Source organism: Lonchura striata, chromosome 5 (assembly GCF_046129695.1).
Source record: "Lonchura striata isolate bLonStr1 chromosome 5, bLonStr1.mat, whole genome shotgun sequence".
In the NCBI taxonomy this organism is placed as follows: Eukaryota; Metazoa; Chordata; class Aves; order Passeriformes; family Estrildidae; genus Lonchura; species Lonchura striata.
This window is the reverse complement of record NC_134607.1, coordinates 63,291,895-63,307,645: the sequence shown is the minus strand read 5'-3', so window position 1 is coordinate 63,307,645 and position 15,751 is coordinate 63,291,895. Positions and strand designations below refer to the sequence as shown.

Here is a 15,751-nt window from a genome sequence, read left to right as displayed (position 1 = left end):
GTTTGTTTGTTTTTTGTGGTTTTGTTGGGGTTTTTTTGTTGCGGTTTTGATTTTTTTATATTCTTTTTCCCCAGTCTGCCAGATTCGAAATTCAGGATACTTTCCTGACATTGTATATGCAGTTTAATGCTAGATCTGCTGTAAAAAAAAATATAACCTTGTAAAATTTTCATGGAGAAAAAGAAAATGCAATGTTTTAATAGGAATTTTCTCAGTATACTACTATTCAGATTGGCAGAGGAGTGTGTGTGTGGGGGGGAAATGAGTGGGTGTCCTCTGCTAATGGTTATATAAAACTACAAACAATATTTCAAAGTGTGTTGGACATTTTGGCCCAAGCTGGATGTCATTTTCCCCTGTTCTGCGCCTGTTGACATCTTTTGCAGAGGGAACCAGGAAGAAAATAAATTTAGCCAAATATGTTCCTCATAATATTGATATTTCCTTATAGTTATGGATTACATTTGGTGCAGCATCAGGTACATACTTTGTGTACAGGCAACATGACAAAAGCTGAACACAGGGGAAGTTTCAAACTGGACTTTTTTGTAGGACTAAAGGATTACATAAAAAATAATTGGAGATGAGTGCTAAAGTGGGACCATCTCTTTTGTAGCTGGAGGCAGAAGTGTGATTAGCCTCACATGATCTCTGCAAGCCTAGAAGCTATGACTGGACATTGTGGGTTGCAAAAGGTTCTGGATATATACTCATCCTCTCCAAATATTGCCAAATCTGTTTAGCAGGAAGAGTAAAGAGCTGGTGATGGGTTTAGGCCGAGGCTAAGACAAGACAATATAATATGGTGGTATAATGCAGGCTTAAATAAATGATAAAAGAATATGCTTTGGAATAGTTGCCAGTTGTATGTTTATTAATTCAAATAGTCCATTTGCTTTAAGGTCCTTATAAATACAATATTGCTCAAATTTTGGAAATAATTTTGTGGGTACTGTTTCTGGATGACAATTATTTCAAAGCATTTTCCAGTATACCAAATTAATGTTTGGTACCATGAAAAAAATGCTTTCTGATGTGTTCCTAAATAGAAACAGACACAAGTTTTTTCAGCATAATAATTCATGTGATTAACAATAATCTGGATTCCATAAATTTTATACAGCATTTTCCTATTATTTATTGTTACATTAACTTGCTTCTTTGAAAACCATAATATTTCAGCTTCAGCAGTTTTTTCCCTCATATCTATAGTTTCTTAAAGAAAAATTAGTGAAAAATGCATTCCTAAATTGTAACCTGCCAATAAAAGAGTTAATTTTAAAGATGTGAAACTTGTATAAAACAAAAGCAATGTTAAATGAAGTATAAAATGAATCATGTCTTGCTTGATTCATGAAAAAAATAAATGTATAAATAAATAAAACAATAATGCCTGTATCAAATAGAAGAGATAAGTAAAAATTAATACACAGCTCAATTCCTCTTGTATTCTTTTGTGATTTAAGCTAAGCTGCTTCTTGTCCTGGGGAAGCTCCTGAATAGACAACACATTGCAATTCAGCTGTGGCCCATTGGAATGCTAAGGCAAACTGTTCAGAAAAATGACCAAATTACAACATTAGATTTTCACAGTCTGTTATGGATTCACTCCCTGAGCCAGTATCTCTCCATTTTAGGCCAAAACAGGGTGGGGGTGGGGAGAAGATGTATTTTAAATTCCTTAAAGATCATCTGTTCCAGCACCCCTGCCATGGACAGGGGCATCTTTCAGTAGACCAGAATGCTCAGAGCTCTATTCAGCCTTGCCTTAAACAGTTCCAGGGATGGGGTAATATGATATGATTTGAATTTATTCATGTTTAGGTTTCCAACAGTGTTTGGGGGCTAAAATCTTGGATGTTTTTTTCTGTGACATTCGTGTCTTTAGTGTCTAAACAATATCGTGTAAGTAAATGCCCTTCTGTAAGAATGAGGAGATGAGAGAAAACTGCTTTTTTCTGATACTATGTAAGCATATGCTAAGTCACAGAAAAATCCTGCTTTAGGCAGTGAAAGCAAAGCCTAACTCAAGTTTCCATTGCCCATAATAGTGCTTCTTTCAAAATCCTTCTTTCAAAGTTTCGTAATATGAGCAAATTTTGATCCTCTTCCTTGTCCCTCTGATCTTATTTTGTTCTATATATTAAATCATTGTAGAGGTAGGTGAATTTCTTTATTTATAAGGTACCCAACCCTACTTTTATTACTTTTTTAATATTGAGAGAATTGCAGCCCAAAGCAGTATCTTGCAAGTTATATTTCACAAGCGAAAAATGGTTATAAATTATTTAATCCCCACTGAAACACCGTGTGCTGATGAGGTTGGAGAGAAGGTATTGATTTCAGCCAGGTTTTATATGTTGTTACATGTGAGGGAATCTCTGGGTTTGATTTCTTTTTTTTTTTTTCCTCCAAATTATTAAATTTGAAAGTAATAATAGTAATAAAAGAAGTAATACTTCACTGAATATTGGACAGGAGTTAGAGCAGTGAGTAGAATGAAAAGTGGCAGAGGAGAGTGGAATCATCACACCTGACCAGCCTGGTGACAGTCACTCTGTAGCCACAAAGAGTAAAGCAGGAGGGAACTGGGGACTTTGTAAGGACAACTCTCCTATTTATCTTCCTGACTCCAGAGTAGATTCATATAGCAAAACTGAGGCTCAAGGAAGGAGAAGTTGAATTTGCTTCACTTGATCTCTAAGGGGTTTATTTGGTCACATCCAGCTACTCAAAAGTACCAAGGTGTGTCTGAGTGGGTCCATTTGTATGCAACACAAAGGACAAGGAATGGCTGCAGAAGTAATAAGCAATTTGCTTAAACTAGAGTCTTAATTTTTAGAGAATAAAAAGGAACCAAAATTCATGCTCACCTGTATTGATCTGGCTGTAGAACAATGTTATTATTTCTTTGGAAAACACACTGCCTTTTTCTCAGGGGCTTTACTAGTAACTTTGATGAATTGGGAGTCAGAGGGGTTTCTTCTTAATTCTATTTCAGACTTTCTCTCTAGAAATAATGGAACGTGCTCTGTTTTTCAGCTCTGAGATGCAACATAATTAGAAAAGTAGGTGATGGAGGGATTTTAATAATCTAGGTGGCCCTATCTTGGCTACAATATATTATGTAGACCTTATTCTAAAATATTTTTCTAAAGATTATCAATTAGCTTGAGAGTATTAATAATTTTAAGAACAACATGAAAGAATTAAACATTTGGAACATGGAGCTCAATTAAAGGAAATATGACAAAAATATTTCAAAGCTTATAAGGTGAATATCCTATAGGATGCTTAAATTAACAGAGTTTTTATTCAACCAGTCAGCAAGGAAGAAAAGTGTTGGTAGGAGTCCAACAGAAAAAAAATTAACATATTCAGTAATTCATTTCATGTCTATTGTTCCCCAATTTCAACAAGGAAAGTAATGATAAGGAAAAAAAAGTAAGGATGAGAAAAGAGAAGAGTAAAAATATTTTGAGATCCCCACTGTGCAAGTCTCATGTGGAACATCTGTCGAGGAGCACTGTGGGGTGGCTGTGATGAGTGTGAGCTAAAGAGCTCCTCTTGTGTTTGTGGAGGTGAAAGGAACTACCAAATAAATCCCTATTCCACTCTGTTGGGCCAGATCTGAAGTGACTCATATTTAAGTATCATGGAACAGAGAAGTGGCTTTGTTTATTTTATTTTATTTTTCATTTAGAGAGGCGTATTGAATGAAATTGTAAAATATTTATGTTTTGACATTACCATGTTAAAGTAGTGTGTAGCTATAGAAGCCATCAGATATAGTACTTCATCCCTTATTGCCTGAAATATAAAAAACTCTTCTGTTTGTATCTCCTACAGCACAGTGTCTCCAGAGCTAACTGCAATAAGATTATTATGCTGTTTACAGATGGTGGCGAAGAAAGAGCACAAGAAATTTTCCATAAATATAATGAAGACAAAAAAGTAGGTGATATATATAAAAATATTACTGTATGAAATACAACAGCACAATTGTATAAAGTACTTTAAAAAACCTTATTTGTATTGATCCTTAGGACACTAAAATCTTTTTCAATATACAATGTTTATTTGAAAAATCATAAAATATATTTAATGTTTTACACTTCGTGACTCATTGGTCTCAAGTGATGCAGAACTATACTGTAAACCATAAAGAACTCAACTTTCTATTGACACTTTTCTTGCATTAGCGTAATCCCTGAAATATCCAGCAGAAACATAGGTAGCTAAATGATAGGATATATATGTGTATCTCTGTCTCCTCAGTGCAAATATCTTCTATGTGCTTTTATTGTTTGCCAGGCAAAAGCAAAAGGAGAATTCAAGGTTAGAATCTGAATTTGAATAGATTTGGTCTGGAACAAACCCACATTTTTCCCAGTGAGGCTAATTATACCTTTGAATGTCTTAGCAAGAAGTGGGATGGCATTCTGCTGATGAAATTTGATCTGTGGTTAAAGCAGAATTATGGGTTTGACATGAGAATCCCTGGATGAATTCTCTTGTTTAGATAAAATTGGATTATTAGCTGTGCTGGTTTTGGGTTTAGTTTTTGAATCTAATCAAATTTCTGGTCTGGCTTTTGCAGACTTAAAGATTTAAAAATGCAGGAGTGCTTGCATGAAATATAGCAGATTTTAAAGTTATTTCCTATTAAATTTCAGTGCAAACTATTATTTACTATTATTAACAGATTAATCACATTCTAAATAGAAATGGAATATGAGCTGGATTCACACTGCAACTAAGCATTTATCTTTTCTAGATCTTGCGCTTGTGCCTACATCTGTGGAATTTTGAGAGTTGTTTTTTGTTTTCTTTTGAAAAAAGCAGCTAAAAGTTAGAATATGATCCATGAAGGCACTTCAACAGTTGCCATGGATGTATATGCATGAAGCAGTGGAAGCTAATTGGAAATCCTCATATGTTTGAATGAATCCTTTCAAAACTAGAGCTGGAAATGCAGTGCTCAATTTGTATTTTGACCAGTGATTCAATCACTGACCTTGAATAAACATTTTTTGGCTGTTTTACAGTAGTGCTTCACACTGAATGATATGGTGGAGTTTAGTTAATTTTTGTGTCTGAGTTGAAAGTACTTTTTAAACTGGCAATTAGAAGAGAGAATGAAAGTTGTAGCCATATATGATGCACATGGCTGTACTCTGAAAATAAATGCAGAGATTCCTCTTCAAATTTGGATAGTAGTAGATAGATAGTGGTAGCTTTTATCACATTACAACAACCATCAGCTTTGGAAATACCCCCATAAGGGGGAAGGTGTATTCTTATTATTTTTCTTCACTTAATTTGCTGTGTTTGCTGTGAGGAAAGTGTAGTAAAATATTCAGTCCAAACAACTAAACAGATTTGAAGTGCTGAGATTTGTGATCTTAATCACATCATGCTTGATGGTTGATTATTCTGTGAAATATAATAAATTAAATGTAGGATTTACTAATTTTAAATGGTAATTTTATTGCATCATTTAATGCTGTAAATTTCCACTGCCAAGGGTTGGAGTGGTTTTATGTATAATGCTGTATATAAAACAGTATATATTGTCACTTTCTTGTGAAGGACATTTTGGGGATTTTATTGCATGCAGCAAATGCATAATGGCAGTAATGGTCACTGTGTGTCAGTATATTATCATACAGCATTTAATGCATTGTCCATGCAATGCAAGGCACGTTTTCTATATTTATTTATGGTCTATGCAGCTACAAGTTCAAATCTTAGTAAACACTTCCATTTTGTCACTTGTCTAATGAAGCACTGGGTTGCTAGATATCAGTCCTTACTGCTTTTTCTCCAATGTGACATTGGAATTGAAGTACCAAGTTTATGTAGGTGTAATTTGAATAACCATTTGCTTTCCCCTTTTTCAATCAGTAACAATTCTTTGAGTGTTGAAGGGAAATTTGTGGTTGGAGAACATCTAATGAGATTGCACCAGTAAATTCTTTTTGAGAAATCACAATGAAATCTCCCAACATCTTTTATAACATTCTAATATTTTTTAAAATAAGCCTTATACAAAATATGCTTGTGATAATGCTCTCCTTAGTAAGGCTACACTTGATTCCAGAATGATGACATGTGAACTCTTTTGTTGCCTCTCTATGTAACTTAATGTTAGTTCATTATCAGTAGAGAATACATAATTGGTAGACACATTCCAACATGAAAAATAGACATACACTTTTGATCTTGCTAAGTCATAATCACAAGTATTGTGTTACCTTCTTAGATTGAAGAGTAGGCTGCTTTCTTATATTAAATTATGAGATTTGAAGATGTGGGTCTAGTTTCTGTTGTCTTTATTGCAGTTAATTTATAATTTAGTTCATAAATATCCTGTGAATTTCATACTATGTTGATATTTATTATTTGTAGAGGGACTATTCAATAAAAGGTATTAAAATGTTTTCTGTGTTTTAAAGTAGCAGCAGTTCATGATATAAATATGTATCAGGATATGTATCTTGCCTGCTCTGCACTTTTTTGACCACTTGTCTTTGTGTTTTTGCATAAAGCATTTAAAAGTTGAATCTTTATTGTCTTATGTCACAGTCAGTCACTTAGGCACTACTGTAAACTTGAGGTTTTTTTATACTAGCAAAAAGCCATTTATTCAAATCTATTAATCCTTGTTTCCATCTTCCTGATGTAAAATTGCTTCAGCTGTATAAATATTTTCTTTTTCATGTCAGTTAATTTGTAAATCTATGCCATAAAAGAAGCTTGAGTTTCAGACCATCAAGTAACATGATTTAGTACACTTGTTAGTACAGTGTCCTTGATGCAACCTTCAAGTTAAGTGAAATAATGCAATAAACACTTGAAAACTACTAAAGAGAGCCTAGAATCTAGAGGCTGAAAAGTAGTCCTTTTAAATTCAAAATTTTAATCTATTTGAAATAGCATACAGATATATATAAAATAGTTTTCTGTCTGTATAGGAGGGTTATTATAAAAGTTATGTAACACAGATTTGGGGAGGAACACTTTTCTATGTGAAGAGGAAAATCACAGTTGTGTTTCACCTTTGCATGCCTTTTTCCCTTTATAAAGCCAGATTTTATTGTCACACATTGCAACTAAATGCTGAGCCTGATATTTAAAAACTGGCATGTTTACCTTTATGGTGGCATTTGGGGCACTCACGTTAAATGTGTAAAATACCACACATGCTCTAAATTTAAGGAATGAGGGTGCTAAATTTCATTTTATTTGCACTCCTCTTACAGATGGCTTCACTGAAGATAGCAATATAAACTTAATTGAAATGTATGCCCTGTAGGTGTTTATCATGAGAATTTTGAATTCAGGTTGAAAATAGAAAACCACAGATCTTTGGGGCAAATTTCCCCTTGTAATCTGTATTTGGAAAGATTGCTCAACTTATGTGAGTAGGAAAAGACCTTAAATATACCTTGTGCACTTTTAGTTGTTTGAAATTTCATAGAATGGCCGAGGTTTATGTGGGTTGGATGAACTGACCTGACACAGAGGCAGGATTAGTCTGACCCCTCAGGTAGGAGCAGAACTATAAACTGGGTCTTATGTCCCATTCTCACAGAATTATCTTTCATAATTAATACAACCTCATTTTTTGGTAGATTTTTCTGACAATATCATTTGAGATGAAATTATGTGAAGAGAAGTTTTCCAACAACTCAGTTCCATTAAGAATATCTGTATGTGATGGGCACAGAATAGCTACTGTGGTAGATATCCCATGGGAGAAGGCTCCAGCTTGCTGGAACTCCACTGGGAAGCTTAGAGCTGCCACTGACTTCTTCCAAATGGGACACATTCAGCATGTCAATAGACTGATAAAATGAAATATTTATGAGAGAGAACTTGTAAAAGTTTCATTAAAAAAAAAAAAAAAAGCCTCCTACTCTCATTACCGGTGGAGGGAACCATTTTCTTTTTTGGTTTCAATCCATTAGTGCATAACTGCAAGTCAGTAAAACTAAAAACTATGTTAATTTAAGCAGTAGTGTATGTATTGTTCTAAATGACTACAAAGGATGTTCAAACAAGCCCATGATGTTTTCACTTTGGATAGCCATGGAATTTTCATCAGGGATCAGACTGACCAAATGTAACTTTATATGGTTACTTACAGAGCTTAAAATTGAATCAGCATCTGTCACAACACTAGTGTCAGCTTTGAATAGAACTGAACAGCTGTCAGAATGCACCCCAACAGGTTTGGTGTTTCTGCGTGTGTGGTAGGCTTGTGACACTGGATATAAGACAAAGTAATTAAATTAATGGTTGAACAAAGCATGAGCTTGCTGGTTAAACTTGCTCCCCAGCCCTTTTCCTAATCACTTCTGCCTTAAGAATGTATCACCTTCCAGCTGTTAATTTTACTTTATTGTATGTTCCAAGATATGCACAATGGTAAGCCTAAAATATTCTGGGTGAAATTTGGGTCAGTACTCAAAAATTCCATAATCCTTTACTTTTTCTGTCAAAGTAAAAAGTGGAAACTGTTATTAGATTATTCACAGAAGAAGCATCTTATTCTAAAGGCAAATTTCCTTTTTTTTTTTTTTTTACCTCTTAGCTCCACTTATTAATTAAGGGCTTGTAATATCCCTTCTGTCCCAGTTTCTTGATTCCTAACAGAAATTAATTCCACTACAGTAATGAATTTAAATATGCCATATCTTAGTCTCCCTCCTTTGACAGTTATTACCCAAATATACTTTGGTAATACTCAAGCTGCACAATGCTAAGCTATGTAAGTCTTGAGTTTATAAATCCATGCAATAATAGTTTGTGGGGGGAGAGAGAGGTTAGTAGGGTTTTTTGTCTTTTTCAGTATGATATTAGGCACACATTTTTTCCCCATAAACTTAGATTTTGAACCACAATTATCTGATAGTTGTGAATCTCTGTTTCCCTACTAGGAGTCTGAATTCAGTGATTTTTAAGATACTCTTTTTCAAAAATACCTATACATTGTTCTTTCAGCAGTCATCTTCTCAGCTAACCTGCTAGGCTGCCATGTGTCCATGCCCTGGCAATCTCTTGGATTACAACAATCTGCCCATTTTTCCTACACTATCTTTCACGGAGCCCTTTATGCTTGGCATCACCAAACATCACCAAGCCCTTCTTGGAGACTTCAGTAATGAAGTAATATCCATTATATTTTTTCTACTTTTTTCACTTTTCCATTCAGCCATCACATCCCCTGTGCTGTTCTGTGTGAGGACACATGGCTGAGGTCACTGCAGACTTAAAGAGGTGCAGCAGAAAATGAAGCAGGGCTGAGGGGGGCTTTTTTAGGAAGATCTGCTTGCAGAACCTTTTCATTCATGTGTCTGCACACATATCTCCTGTTGATGTGAGTTTCTCTTTATGCTGCTGTTTCATTATGAGCATGATTCTGGGTTGCCACATGGCATTTTTGTCTCCTGTGCAAGATAAAAATCCACGTAGAGGTGTTGAGAACTGCAGAAGACTAATGAAAGTTTTAATATAGCTTTGTTGAAAAGTAACCTTATCAGTTTTATTAAAATCATGTGTATCTGTTACATAAAGCCCAACTGGCAGCTCGTTTTCTTCAAATTTGGCATGGAGGAGGCTATTTGATACTTCTATTTTTGTCGATCTTTAATTCCAAACACTGTAGTAATAGCAATTGATTCAGTGCATCACATTGAGGTTCATGCTGCAGATGGCATAAAATGATTAATCAAGGGAACAAGGATAGAATATCAGTTAATATAGAAAGCACATTATGTTTGTTTTGGGACAAATGCAAGAGAGTCAGATTGCATTTTGCTTATTTATGCAAACAAAACGCTACATATGGCATAGCTGGTTGAGGCTAGACATCAGAGGGTCCTGTCTCAGCCTCCCCATATATTATCTGTGCATTCATTCCTGTGAATTTGCAATTTCTGTGAAATGCCCTGTGATTTGATTAGGTTCTTCTGTAATTCAGGAATTGGAGATCTGGGACTTTCTGCAATGGGCCTTTTAATAACTCACCTTGATGTTTATATAACCTCTTCTTTAAAGTATCCTGTTCCACAGCTTCCTTAGTTATTCACATTCTTCTCTTTCAACAGCTACCTGTTTAGAAAGCTTTCCTGGATTTCCTTAAGACAAAGTAGGCTTAGAGGATTTAGGGTTTCTTTTTTTATTTTCATTTTACTTTCTATTCTTTAATAAGAACTAATTTTTATCATAATAATATCCCCTCCATTTTAGAAAACAATTTCTATGTTGAAACTTTCATCCAAGTTTGTTATCCAGCTCTTGTCTTTTCAACTAAACAAGCTCATTTCTTTCAGATTCACCAAATGGGTATCTTAGATTATATTCATTCTTTATTCTTTACACCCTTTTTGTGTACAAAGGCACGTTGTCACTCTTGAACAATGAGAGAAACTTAGATGGTATCAAGACAGCAGAGCATTTATATATATATATATATATATATATATATATATATTTTTTTTTTTTTTTTTTTTTTTTTAATGCATGTCAGCATTTGGGTAAGCATATCATAGAGCATAAATTACCATTTTGGAACTGTGTTATATTACCATATATTATATTACCATGGTTTTTTGTATTATTCTGAATCTTTTCTCCCTAGATGTTTCGGGATTTTTGGTTGGATTTTTCTTTTTAACAGTTCATCTTAATTCTCAGTATCTGTGCTTGATTTTCCAAATCTTTTTAATCCTACATTACATTCAGCTGTTTTTTTCTTGTATACCTAATGTTTTCTTCTTGAATTGCCATTTTTCTTTTAATCCTTCATTCTTTAGATTATCTTCCTACATTACTCATTCAGCTAGCTAATTCTCTCTGTTTGTTGGAGTTGGTCTATTATCCTTTTTTACTGCTATGAAACCTTCTTTTCCTTGTAATAAAAATAACTTCTTGATCTTGCACTCAAAGTATTTTCTTTTGCTTAGATTTACAGATAATTCTGCCTTAAAATTCATATATAAATTAACTGTTCTTGGCATCTTTTAGAATAAGATATTTTCCTAACCTGCTGGAAGATATTCAGTAATTATGTCTCACATTATAAGTTTTATCTGTATCACCTTATATATTTAAAGTTTTAAATAGTTTTTCTATGCTTCTGTTGTTTATTAGGGGAAGTTCAATAAAATAAAACTGACTGTGATGAGCCAGTTACACAGAACAGAGACAGAGAAGTTCTAAGTTGTTTTACTGTAAGGGCCACATTAGAGAGGCTCACATTTCCCCTTAATTTAAAAATGCAAAGAGTGAAGAAAATTTAAAAATTAAGAATTGTTTTCTGCAGATAGGGAAGCCAAAAATGATGCAAGAAAAAAGCCCATAAATATTATTATGAAGATTTAGAGGTGCTTTTATGTAAAATTGCCCATTCTGATACAATTCTGACATTTGTATATGATCACTGAGTCTAGAGTTTTCCAAAGGTTAACTTGACAACATTGGTTTAAAAATGCAACTTTCTGGGAAGAAACTGCAGAATTTGCCCACTTAATAGAATATACAGTATAACTAAGGTGGCGCAGGTGGAAAAAATGGACAGAAAGAAGAGTTTATAGCTAGGCTCCAAGAGGGAAAGTACAGAGTAGGAATCTCTTTAGGGGGCAAGAGAATTAGGGAACAGCTGAAAGAAGCACAAGCTGAATTCATGCAGCAGCCTAAACAGATGACAGGTAAAGAAGGAAATGAAAATTACAAAAAAAAAAAATAAAGTTACAATCCATTTGGATAGCAAGAAGTATTTGCTTATATATGCAAGAAGCATAAGAGAGGAAAGGGATGTGAGATGAGAAGTTTGAGTGCAAGTGCAGGTGCACATTTCACTGCACATTTCACCCAGGGAAGCAGAAACCTTGTGCAACTTCAATGTAGAGTATTAAAGATTGATGCAGATGTTGTAAGGAGGGGTTGCTTTTTAGGAGAGAACATCAGCATATGAGATGGAGGAGCTCTGTTTGAGAAGTCTTATCTAGAGTAAGAACTACTAAATGTCACTTAGAAGATAATTTTCTAAAACATCCTTTATTTTGAAAAAAAAGCAAGGGTAAAAGTCATCTTACAAGTAGGGAATGAGTATGCTGGTAAATAGAAAATACCCTGATCTCTGCTTAGAAAGTGACTTGGATTCAGAATTCTGATTAGTCTCAAAGAAAAGGCTAAAATCTGCTCTGTCATACCTCCAGGAAGTCATAGTTACATTCTCAAATCTTTTTCATGGTACAGGATAGAATTTAATATGGAGAATTGAATGTGCTATAAGAACTGGTTGTCTTTAATAGAAGAATAAGAAACTGACTTTGTGATCTTGTATTTGCATGGTGAGGGAAGTATGGACTTCTAATTATTTTGAGGTTTTCACAAACATTTTTGTAGGGTTTTGTCCTAAAAAATAGTGAAAAAAGCTAAAAAAAATTCTCTATTTTTTCAGAAGAGCATCAGCTCCTATATGAAGTCTGAATTCCTATCCTATTATGTATCTTCTTTTCTCTGTTTTTATATTCAACTTCTGTTTCAAGTCAGTAATTTCAGCTGACTCAAATGGGTGTTAGCTTTGTATCAAATTCAAAGTGATATAGTCAGTGTTTACTGTGGCTTAGATGAGAATTCTGTCCTTCATAATCTCATCATAAAGCACATGCAAAAAAAACATCTAAACCAGAATGACCACAGAACCTGTAGTCCCAGCTGCAAATGTATTTTTAAAAATAATTCTGAATTTATTTATATGGATTTTTTTTTACAAGGAAGTATTTGTTTTATTTTTAAATCCTTTTTTACTCTGAATCGTATAATGCCTTCTGACAATACTGTACTCTCGATCCTACGTGTAGACAGGAAAAAAAACTCTCAATGCTTTTCATTGCAAACTTAGTCTGTGGATGCTATTTCATCTGAAAAGAAAAAACAAAGACAAACTCTCTAAGGCAAAGTTCTGTCTATAATAAATTTCTCTGTAAGAAGCATATTTATAATTATGGCTGAAGACCTCTTTTTTCCTTGTTTCTTTATCAAAAAAAAAAAACAACTTTGTCAATAATCATTAAAATCCATTTATATCACGTTATAGACTGAGAAATGGCTTACCCCTTGTCACATAAAGTATGATTTATTAGAGTACATTTTCTCTGCTCTTCTCTTTCAGCCATTAGGAATGCAAAATTTAGATCTAAATTTACTAAGAATATTCTGGTACAAACTGTTCAATGTAGTAAGTCTATAGACATCCCACCTCTCAAGGTTGTTTTACCTGTGGATTGCGGGAGAAAATCACTTGTATCTTCTTTCTGAAAATTTAATTTATTTAGCTGATTAGAAAAGAAACAAAAATGCATATCATTCAGCACACGAGTGACCTGTGTCATGATTAAATTTATCTTTATCCTGAACAGCCCATGGGATAGGTGGCAGCTGTCTGTACATATTCAATGCTTCTCCTAGACAGCCCTGAGATTTCAGGTGCAGTTTGGCAAGAAGTACGAGTGGATGGCATGAACTGCTTGAATGCATCATTGGCTGTGAAGGACATTCTCTATTCCATGAATGCACAGAATTCTCTCTCTCTCAGCCCTGCTCAGGCACTTGGCAGCTGCTGACAGGCGGCGTCGTCACCGCCTGCTTGTGTCACTAATGGCACCAACCTGAAAGCAGAGGCAAGGTCAGGCTGTCCTCAGCACAGCCCCAGCTGGCACTGCTCCATTTCCATCAGTAGCAGTTATGTTTTTTCCACCTAGAAAAGGAAAACTTGCAGCATTTTCATCCTTTAATCTGCCTCTTCTAAGGTACCATTCTGTTCCCAGGTGAGTCTTCAAGAAGCAGCATGTGAGCATGGACAAAGTACCCTCACCTTTTTGAGTGGCACACCTTTTCTAAAGCTCGCTGAATAATTTTTGTTTAGAATTTTCATTCTAAAAATGAAAATGTTGAGATCGAAAACTTCATTTTACTTAAGGAGACTGTGTAGTACAGAGAACACCATCTCCTCGTCATTATGTAATGTCCAGCATTAAGTTACTGTTCCTGTGAGCATCAGCCAATTATAAAGTTAGACATGAAATTTGTGTAATTGGTAATTCCAGAGAGGGAAACTTCCTGTAAATGGATTCTGCTGGAAATAAGGGTTTCTGAGGATCCTTCCTTTTCCCACCTACTCTTTTCCCTCCTCTAGTACAACTGTTTGGCATTTTCAACTGTGAAGATTCAGTCACTTTTCCATGCTGTACAAGAAATGGAGTAAATGGGAGCAAAAAATTGAGGAAGAAAATATACAAGACTGTTTGTGTGGGAAAGAAAAAGAGTACGTGATTAAAATTAGTACTTGGAATGGGACATTGAAATATTCCTTTAAATACTTGGATGATATTTGTAATACTTCTTCCCTGGGATTTACAAGGACAATGAAAAAAAAAGAAAAGAGGGTTTAGTGTCACAATATGAACCGTAAATATCTCTCTAATTAATCCAGTCCTTTCCAGCTGCTCAGCTGCCTCCAAATGTTGTTTTGACTATCAAAGAAATGCCTAAAATTCTTTTAATCCAGAGTACAGTGGGAATTACTTTGTCAACTCCCTTGTCTGGTTTCTGATATGGACCACCAAATTTACAAGGAATTCTCAGAAAAAAACTGTTTTCTTCAGAGGATGCTAAATGATGAGTGTCAGGGAGACACTGCTTAAGGAAAGGAGGAATTTAATTTTTTTTCATTTCAACAGGGGAAATTTCCCCAAAGAAGCAAATAGATAAACTGAGTAAATAGAACATGGGTAGTCAAAGTAAAACATTCAACAGATGAATTGTTAAAAAGATGCTAATGTGTTCTTTATCTGAAATTTGGGAGGCAAGATGAGGATCTAGAAAATCACCCAATGCACCTGAGTGCGTTACACAGATTTCCGAGTTGGGGTGGGGTGGGGTGATGAAGACAGTCCTTCTGGTGGAAATCCTGGGAGAAGCAACCAGTGTGTCCACAGCCTCTGAGCTAGATCTAAAACCACAATTATTCATATTTCATAGGTTTAACTGAGTTAAATCTGAGAGGTTTTTGGCCTGTGCCAGCTGTCACACTCCCAGACAAAGTGCTGGGACTGCACCTGTGACACCAAAAAAACAGGAAGAGGGAAGGAGTAATGCTTGAACTTCTGTACATGCATGTGGGCTCTGCTGACAGAGCTGCTCTGGAGAGTGGACCAAATCCCACTTTTTGGCAAGGCTGACATAGGCCAGTAGACTCTCAAACATAAAATTCAAGCACATCAATGTGAGGTCTTCTGGTGGTTTTGGGAATACAGCCTTTCTCTTTCTTATTGCTGTTCTTAAGCAATGTGTTACACAAAGCTAATAAAACAGATGATTTATACTCACACACAGAAAATGTTGAGATCAAAAACTTCATTTTACTTGATGAGACTGTGCAGTACAGAGAACACTGTCTCCTTGTCATGATGTAATAGTCCAGCACTGAGTTACTGTGAGAATATGAAACTGTGCTTGTACTCCTGTGATACATCAAAGATTCTGTCTAAACTAGGTAAAGAATTAAAGAATCACGTTATCAGTGGTCCGTTCTATCTAATTAGGATCAGTTTAGCAGGGGTAGATTAGCAGGTGTCAGTAGGGAATTTACAGTTTCATTCTTGCAGCTGTGTGGCAACAGAGGAGGGGGCACCACATGCAGCCCTTCTGTGAGTAAGGAATGAGGTGCTGTGGTTCC

General features: G+C 35.0%; 1 protein-coding gene across 2 annotated transcripts in view; it reads left to right on the top strand.

The window, feature by feature from the left end:
• Nucleotides 1-15,751, top strand: part of CACNA2D1 (calcium voltage-gated channel auxiliary subunit alpha2delta 1) — a 347,921-nt gene that overhangs the window by 272,919 nt on the left and 59,251 nt on the right. For both annotated transcript variants that reach the window (XM_021543146.2, XM_021543144.2), the window contains exon 12: nucleotides 3,850-3,954. In XM_021543146.2, coding sequence (XP_021398821.1) covers nucleotides 3,850-3,954 — 105 coding nt within the window. The remainder of the gene's footprint in view (nucleotides 1-3,849; nucleotides 3,955-15,751) is intronic.